The sequence below is a fragment of the Ochlerotatus camptorhynchus genome, unplaced genomic scaffold (genome assembly GCF_037179485.1).
Source record: "Ochlerotatus camptorhynchus isolate MF236.1 unplaced genomic scaffold, CSIRO-AGI_Acam_v1.1 ptg000080l, whole genome shotgun sequence".
Lineage (NCBI taxonomy): Eukaryota > Metazoa > Arthropoda > Insecta > Diptera > Culicidae > Ochlerotatus > Ochlerotatus camptorhynchus.
Window position 1 is genome coordinate 120543 of NW_027040570.1, and position 9526 is coordinate 130068.

Consider the following 9526-nt stretch of genomic DNA (forward strand, 5'->3'; position numbering starts at 1 on the left):
GTAGACTACTCAAAGCTATTTTTACTATTACTACTACAAAATCAAAAAACTAAAAATCCATCATCACCATCGAGACAAACAATGTAGTTTTTTTGTATATGCTACACCAATTACTAAAATGTCTATATGACAGTCTCCATACAAAATAATCCGTTAGAGATAACTTTGTCAAGATACATGATTTATCCATTCATAAAAATTTAACTGCTCAATAAACAGCTTTTACATGTGAAATGCAGCGTCTCTTGAATTCTGTAAGTGTAGTTGCACGCTTGATGTGTCTAGGCATCGAATTGAAAACATTTATACCTTTGAAAAATAATGAATTTTGTGAAGCATTATTCAAAAGATGTGGTGTTCTTACTTCATCCGCGTTTCTAGTGTTATATCTATGAAAATCACTTCCTCTTTCAATCCGATCACACAAATATCGAGGCAGCAAACCGTTAACTACTTTAAAAATGAACACCATAGTCAAAAACACAATTCTTTGCTTCACTGACAGCCATTGCAAAGCGTCCAGCATAAAAGTTGAGGAAGTGAATCTATTACATCTTAAAATCAAACGCATTACTTTATTCTGCAAACGCTGTAATCTCGATATTTGTGTTTCATTGGCCAAAAATAAAATGGAAGGGCAAAAGTCTAGATGAGGGGAGATGATTGATTTGTATAACTGTATTTTACTACCAATAGTTAAATCGTTTTTCAAGCGACATAGGATTCCATACTTCTTGGCAATTTTCTTGATGACATTGTCAATATGAGAATTGAACTTGAGTTTGTCATCAATAATCACGCCAAGATATTTAATTTCCTAAACGCGATCAAGTGTCTCATCATCAATAACAACAGAGACATCATCATCTACACGATTCCGCGAAATTACCATGAATTTAGTTTTACTTATATTCAATTTCAATTGTTTATACTTCAACCATCTACTTAGAGAACGCAAATCTTCATTCAAGCGTGAAACGGCTTCTTCTAAATCTTTAGCTGCAATGAATAACACAGTATCGTCAGCAAAAAGATTAATATCACAAAACCGTAAAACTCGTCGCATGTCATTAATATACATAATAAATAAAAGGGGCCCTAATACACTTCCCTGAGGCACTCCAAGGTCATTGTCAACGGGACAAGATACAAAATCATTAAAAACAGTCCTTTGTGTTCTGTCAGATAAATAGCTTTCAAACCATTTGTATGCAGAACCCGAAATTCCAAAGCGCTTGATTGTTCTCAACAATAAGGGCCTAGAAATTGTCTCAAAAGCGCGTTTTAGATCCAAAAACACAGCAACAATCGTATCTTTATGCTCCAAATTTTCTTTCCATTTAGCTAACACTAAGTTTAACGCGGTTTCACAAGAATGGCCTTCCCGGTATCCCGATTGTTCCGGTATCAACAAACAGTTACTATTTAAATATTCTAACAGCTGGCCTTTTACAACAAGTTCCAAAATTTTCTCTAATGTGTGCAACATGTTGATGGGACGAAACTCTTCGGCTTTAATCGTCCCAGCAACTTTTTGTATAGGAACAACTAAAGATTCTTTCCAAATATGCGGCACGTGCCCAGATTGCAATGATTGATTAATAAGGTCCCGCAGAACTCCTGACCTTCTGCTCAGTAAGCAGAAACGGTAACCACTGAGCTACCGAGCCTCGTCAAAGAAGCTAGTACGCTTTATATGCCCATAACACACAGTTCTGGAGTCCTTTTTGACTGGGTCGAATCGAAGACAACAAATCAAACCGACTGGCAACTCTTCCATTTTCTCATTCGAACGCTATGAGACAGGTACAATCGCGTCATCTGCTGATGATATGATGTCTTTGGTCGAATGTAACAAATATCGTGTAAACCGAAATTTGGTAAGCTCACAACAAATTTTCCAAGTTTAAGAATTTGGATAATTTTTTGAAGGCTAGGATCCCGGCAGTATTTCGAAGCCTAAAATTAAAAAAAACATTTAATGGGTTGCAGAATCATAATACTTGAGACATTATTTCAGTATTATGGACTTAGAAAAATCTTCAAGGTTGTTTTTTTTTTTTATTTCTAGTCATTCATAATTTGTTTTTCAGAATCCTGGATTTGGAAAAAAAACAACATGGAGAAATTTTTAAAATTATGAAACTTAGTGAAATCAAAAACAAATCAGAGCTAAAACAAAAAAATGAGCTTTGAAAAATTAGCAAGGCTTTAGAAAACCTACACAGCAAAAAAAAATGTAATGTCGATCAACGTAATTCAAGCTGATGTATGAAATAATGATGTAATAGCAAAAAGCAGGTACAATATTACATCAATGGATGTAATTTTGTTCGCAAAATCGATGTACATCGTACAATGTGATATTACACAACCGATGGATTGACCTGGTTGCAGCAGTTTGGATGTAATATTCAACATCTTTTTTTGCTGTGTAGAGCCTGGAACTTTCCCAAGTAACACATAAAACATCTTTTTGAAAAATAATTAGAACGGCTTGTTATATAAATGTATTATAAGTGATGCTGAAAACATCCCACGTTATATATGAGGTTTATAGATGTTTTCTTCATACTTTCTAGAGTCAACATTTTCCAAAATAGTTTTCTTTTGCTTTTATCTCTAAATGTTATTTAAACGAGCATCTTACTGTTTTAATACCACTATTAAACTTGTCGTTTATAAAATCAATCTTAGTTGAATTTATAAAGTTCTTGAAGAGATTCTGAACTTTCCAGATTGACGTAAACATTGACGGCGCCATTGAGGCGGACTGTCTCTTCACACAGTGATTGACAGTTTCTTATGAGGTATTCGGTGGTTTATTATAAAGAAAGTTGAAAACACTTGTTTATGACATCTCAGAAATTAATACAACTGAAAATATATGCAGATTGTCTTATAAGGAGTGGAAAATACTTTAAAATAACACTCTGGCAATAAGATGTACGCTTTGCTGCTAACAAAACATCTTTATGACGGATCGAAGGCGTGTTGAACGAGAATTTAATTTTCTTGCCACTGTCAAGAAGATGATAGATCTTATAAAAAACCTCTCATCAAGCAATGGGTGTTGTTTGAACATAAATAGAAGCACCCTACCACCAAACATGTTCCACACGAAATCGTACTTCACCTACTCTCACACACAGCTCTCACGATCCTCTCTTATCAGCTAATCTCCTTTCCACGAGTAGATTGTAGGTACGAGTGAACAGCTGATAAGGGCAATAAATTAGTTATCCACCAATCGCGCGCGTATACAGATGTTTTTTATCATTATTCCTGTGACCTTTTTTTGAAGAAGAATAAATTCCGTTCCCGTTGCAAATAACCGCAATTAATTAAAGTGTAAGGTCCGAAATCCGATCAATTTGTGATCCTGTGCGAACATTTTTGGTCCTTCGAACCGGATTTCGGGGACTTTTCACCTGAAAAAGGACCGATTCAGTGCGTGTGATCACGAAGATAAAGAACAGTGATTTATGGAAAAAGTGTTTTTCATACGTGGTCTGCAGTTTTTTTTGAAGAGCAGTGACCCTAACGTAACACAAGTGCCGTGTGATGGCGACGGTAGCTGCGGTATAAAAAGTGTGACGATAGCAGTGAAGAATAGACAGGCGATATTAGGCAGTTTGCTGCACGTTCCTGCACCAGTTGAGGAGAACAACAATACACACCAATAGCACCGAGACGACCGACACAGCTGGAAACGGGGAAGTACTAGTTGCATGATCTGTGATGGTTTGTGGTGGTTTTGCATGTAACCGCCGGAGTCAAACTGCATGTAATTGAACAGTGGTAAATAAATTGAAATTTCGATTATTTCTGAGTGTTTTTCTCCATTGGGATCGAGCCTTGGCAGTATCTGCAATTTTCTCCACGGAATTGGACGGTTGGTCTTGCAATTGTTGGCTTTTTCTCCTGTTGGTTGTTGTCTGTTTGGTTTCTCCACTCGCTGTTGTCAATCTTCACAGTTTTATCCAAAGCTTCGCGAGATCGCGCGGGACGTCGAGTCGATGAGGAGTTTATTGTGAATAAAAAGTGCACAGTGGAAGTGATAGTATCGGTGGCAGTGAAGTGTCCTATTCAATTTCTTAGTAATTAGTGCTGTTAGTGAGTAGTGAACATGACTAACGATCTTCGTGAACTTCAGAAGCAGGAAAGGAACATTCGGAGGACTCTCGATGGTATGCAGTATTTCGTAGATCATTATGAAGAGGAGCAGAGTGATCAGGTGGAAATCCGCTTGCAAAGATTGGAGGAGGTGTTCAAGGAATTCCACACAGTCCGTCGAAGAATTGAGTTGTTGACGGATGACATTGTTCCTGCAGAAGAAACTGAAATCAAGATATCCAAGGAACAACATCAAGTTCGCATAGATGCTGTGAAGAAGGCGAGAGAGGAAGAAAACGTGCAGATCGTTATGAAGATTGAAAACAGCTACTACAACTTGAAGGCTGCTCTTTCAAGGTTAATGCCGAAGCCTGATCTTGTTGGAGTTAGACCTGATGCCCGACCAGTACCGCAAGCCGTTCCAGCCAATGGTTCGAGAGTAAAATTGCCTGAAATAAGACTGCCGAACTTTAGTGGACAACTCATGGAGTGGGTCACCTTCCGAGACACTTTCCGTAGCTTGATACACAATAACCAACAGTTGACAGCTGTGGATAAGATCTCGTACCTACGATCTTCACTGACGGGCGAAGCTCTACAAGAGATCAACTCGGTGGAGATGTCCGAAGTAAATTACGAGGTAGCTTGGACAACACTGGAACGGAGGTACGAAAACAAAAAGTTAATCGTCAAGGCCCATTTGGATTCCTTGTTTGCGGTAGAAGTTATGAAGAAGGAGAGTTACGAATCACTGAGTAAGCTGGTTGGTGATTTCGAGAAACACTTGTTGATGCTGCAGAAAATCGGAGAGGAGACCGCCAATTGGAGCACCATATTAGTACACATGGTTTGCTCGCGCTTAGATTCCGCTACTCTTCGACACTGGGAGACACATCACAACTCGAAAGAGGTTCCCACATACACAAACCTAATCCAGTTTCTGCGCGGACACTGTTCCGTACTACAATCAGTCGCTCCCGTGAAGTCCATCCCAGTCCAGGAGAAACGGCCCAAGCTTGGAGTGAGTAATTCTGCAGTTCAATCGTGGAACAAGTGCGCATTTTGTGGAGAGGCATTCCATTCTGCATTCCGCTGCATCAAGTTCCTGAAACTGAAGGTTCCCGAACGCTACGACATGGCACGACGAAACAAATTATGCCTCAACTGCTTATCAGCAGGACATCAGTCGAAGTCGTGCGTCAAGGGGTCCTGCCACCATTGCCAACAGAAACATCATTCCCTGTCGCACAATGACTCAAATCAGTCTGTCAAATCCTCCGTCTCGTCGCAAGCGAAATCTTCATCAGCGAACCAACAGCAACACCAGACACAATCACACACTCAAGGCCAGTCTATACCCAACCAAACCACTCAACCTTCCACAAGCGCTCTCCCTATTACACTCTCGCAGAACACTAAACCACTGTTCACCACAAACCAGACATGCACTAGTCAGAACACAATTTCACTGTCAATCAGTAACCAAAACCGTACTCGAGACGTACTGCTATCCACTGCTGTGGTGTGCGTTAAAGATCAGTATGGAGCGACACGACTAGCCAGAGCTTTACTAGATTCGTGTTCGCAATATTGCTTTATGAGCACCAATTTCTGTCAAAGGTTAAAACTTCAAGGATTCCCGGATTATTTGGCGGTCCAAGGAATTGGAGGATCAAAATCCATATCGCGAAGGATGGTCAAGGCATTCATCTTTCCCCGATCTGGTGATATTTCGTCGTATACCGAAACCATGCCGTTCTATGTGCTACCAGAGTTGACAGCAACACTTCCCGTTCGAAAGGTCAGCACCGGTCAATGGATTCTTCCTAGCAGCATCGTGTTGGCAGACCCGCAGTTCAGTGATCCAGGACCCATCGATATCATCATTGGAGCGGAGTATTACTTTGATCTCCTTACCGATGGGCGCAGCAAGATATCGAAAACCGGCCCAACTCTGCAGAACACCGTCTTTGGCTGGGTCGTGTCTGGTCCCATTCCAAGTCAACCAGTAAATCCGCCTCAAGCAGTGTCATATTCATGTACACTAGCGGACATCCAAGACCAGTTAGCACGATTTTGGGAGCTGGAATCCTGCAAATCCAGCAGCATCCATTCTGTGGAAGAGTCATCGTGCGAAGCTGTTTTCGACGAAACAACAACACGGGACAGCAGTGGAAGATTTGTAGTGTCCCTACCGAAGAAGGAGTTCGTGATGCAGCAGCTTGGAGAATCTGAACTAATCGCTACTAAACGTTTTCTCGCCCTGGAAAGACGCTTGGAAGCAAATCCAGATCTGAAAGCTCAGTACCAGGATTTTATTCACGAGTACGAGCGGCTAGGCCATATGAAGCAAGTGGACATCAACGATTCAGATTTCCCGATATACTTTCTCCCACACCACGCTGTATTCAAGCCGGACAGCACCACCACAAAACTGCGTGTGGTGTTCGATGCGTCTTGCAAAACTTCCTCGGGCGTTTCCCTGAACGATGCGCTAATGGTCGGTCCAGTCGTGCAAGACGATCTTTTATCAATTCAGCTCCGTTTCCGCCTCCATCGAATAGCAGTTGTTGCAGACGTCGAGAAGATGTACCGAATGATACTGGTGTACCTGTTGGATCAACGACTTCAATGCATCTTGTGGAGAAACTCACCGAACGAGCCAATTCGTATCTACCAGTTGACTACAGTCACATACGGGACAGCGTGCGCACCTTACTTAGCTACCAAGTGTTTGCAACGTCTAGCAGAGCTTGAGTCCGACAAGTATCCCGTTGCAGCGAAGGCGATGAAGAATGATTTTTACGTCGATGACATGTTGACTGGAGCCGATGACATCGAAGCCATTATCCGTTTGGTGAAGGAAATGGTTGAGCTAACCTCCTCGGGTGGATTTAACTTGAGAAAGTGGAATTCCAACTCCAGTGCTCTTCTGGCTGAGTTACCAACTCATCTCGTAGATGATCAATCTGCCTTGGACCTTGATATGTCGAACGCTCCTGTCAAAACATTAGGTCTGCTGTGGAATACGAGCACTGATTGCTTCCTATTTCGGTCACCCGTCTGGAATGCAGATGCAGTTATTACCAAACGAGTTGTACTTGCGGACACGGCTCGATTATTCGATCCTCTTGGCCTGGTGGGACCAGTCGTCATCATTGCGAAGATGTTCGTGCAAGATTTATGGAGACAGAAGTGTGACTGGGATGAATCGCTACCAGAAGCAATGCAGAACTTCTGGATCGAATACAGGAGAAATCTCTCGGCTTTAGATTCGCTTTCGATTCCTCGGTGGGTGGTGTTCTGCACGGACCTTGCTTCAATTCAAATTCACGGCTTTTGCGATGCGTCCAAGAAAGCCTACGGAGCATGTCTGTACCTCCGGAGTACCACATTCAGCGGATCAGTGGAAGTTCGTCTCATCACAGCGAAATCCAAAGTCGCACCTCTAGAGGATCTCAAGCGGAAGAAAAGGGAACAAACTACACCACGACTGGAATTGTCAGGCGCGCTACTCCTCAGTCATCTGTACGAGAAGTTCGTGAGCAGTACCGGTATCCACCACACAGCTCACTTTTGGACCGATTCTACGATCGTGATGTACTGGTTGTCATCCTTGCCATCGAGATGGCAGATGTTCGTGGCGAATCGAGTGTCTGAAATCCAGCACATTACAAAGGGAAGTTCCTGGAAGCATGTAGCCGGTGCAGACAATCCGGCCGACATTATCTCTCGAGGAATGATTCCAGCCCAGTTACAGTATGAAAAGCTGTGGTTCGAAGGTCCTCTGTGGCTTCGCCAAGATGCTAGTATATGGCCGTCGAATGTTCCAGAAGAAGAAGTTGATCAAGCACTCCTGGAGGAAAGAAAGATCGTTGCACTGCCAGCAACATCGGAACCAGTCAGTGAAATATTCAGCCTTCGTTCGTCGCTCTTTATCTTGGTCCGATTGATCGCAAGAATACGCCGTTTCGTCCATAATACACAGCATAGAGATGAGAGGCGTATTGCTTTCCTGTCGTATCCTGAGCACGAAGAAGCACTAGCCGTCCTGGTTCGACTGGCACAACGAGAATCGTTTCCGATGGAATTCGCTGCATTGGAGAAAGGAAAGTCTATCAGCCCGTCGTCAAAGTTGAACAAGCTCAACCCTATCTTCATCGATGGAGTAATACGTGTAGGAGGTCGATTAGCAAAGGCACCAGTATCAGCAAGTCGGAAGCATCCGATAATCCTGTGTCACCGTCATCCGTTGGCCAAGTTGGTCCTAGACTATTATCATCGCAAGAACTTCCATTCTGGGATGCAGCTGCTTGTGTCCACAGTGCGGGAGCGATTCTGGGTAACACGCATCAGAAGCCTAGCCAACACTGTCATTCATGAATGCGTCCAGTGCTTCCGTAACAGACCGAAGGTTTTGGATCAGCTAATGGCTGACCTTCCATCCGAACGTGTATCTCCAGCGCCACCATTCCTGAACGTAGGCGTGGATTACTGCGGACCGTTCCTGATTAGCTATCCAATCCGCAGATCCTTCCCTAGGAAACACTTTGTCGCAATCTTCGTCTGCCTTGTAACGAAGGCAGTCCATCTTGAACTGGTGAGCGATTTGACCAGCCGCGGTGAAATCGTTCAAAGGGCATTTCAAGCGCACTATCGGCGACAGAGTGCTCCAGCATGACGAAATGTCTACAGTGTTGCCACAAATAGAAGCCATCCTGAATTCTCGACCGCTCACTCCGATCAGTAACGACCCGTCGGATTTCGAAGCGTTAACTCCTGGACACTTTCTCGTCCAGCGACCATTAACAGCGATTGCAGAACCATTGTTGGAAAATATTCAGCACAATCGGCTGTCTATGTGGCAGCGAGCTCAGGACTATGTTCAGCAAATCTGGAAGAAGTGGTCTGTCCAGTACCTTTCCGATCTCCACAATAGAACAAAATGGACCCGCAAGCGCGATAACATCTCCATCGGTACCTTGATTCTGTTGAAAGAGGACAACCTCCCGCCTCTGAAATGGAAGCTAGGACGTGTGGTTGACATCCATGCTGGCTCAGATGGAAACATTCGCGTAGTTACTGTCAAAACGCAAGACGGTCTGTACCGAAGGGCAATTTCCAAAATTTGCATCCTACCGATAAGTGACAACTTCGATCTTTCTGCTTCCGAGCAAAATTAAACAGCGCTCTGCTCGTGCTTCAGTGCGACCAGAACTAACCACTGTCAACATCATTTTCCAATTCCGGAAATCCGGAACATCTTGAGGTCTACCAAGTCCAGTCCATCCGTCCGTAATTCGCTGATCCATCATTGGTGATCGGCATCCTGTATCGTTCTGCATGTGTGAAGTTCACGGTGCTGTCCTGTCTGTCATTACGATACGTTCCTGACTTTGTCGCAATTCCT

At 43.1% G+C, this 9526-nt stretch overlaps 1 protein-coding gene across 1 annotated transcript; it reads left to right on the forward strand.

Moving 5' to 3' along the window:
- Window positions 1–4129: 4129 nt before the first annotated feature.
- Window positions 4130–8797, forward strand: LOC135697936 (uncharacterized). Its single transcript, XM_065217796.1, has one exon. It carries the CDS (start codon window positions 4130–4132, stop codon window positions 8795–8797), a length of 4668 nt encoding a protein of 1555 aa, XP_065073868.1.
- Window positions 8798–9526: the final 729 nt, after the last annotated feature.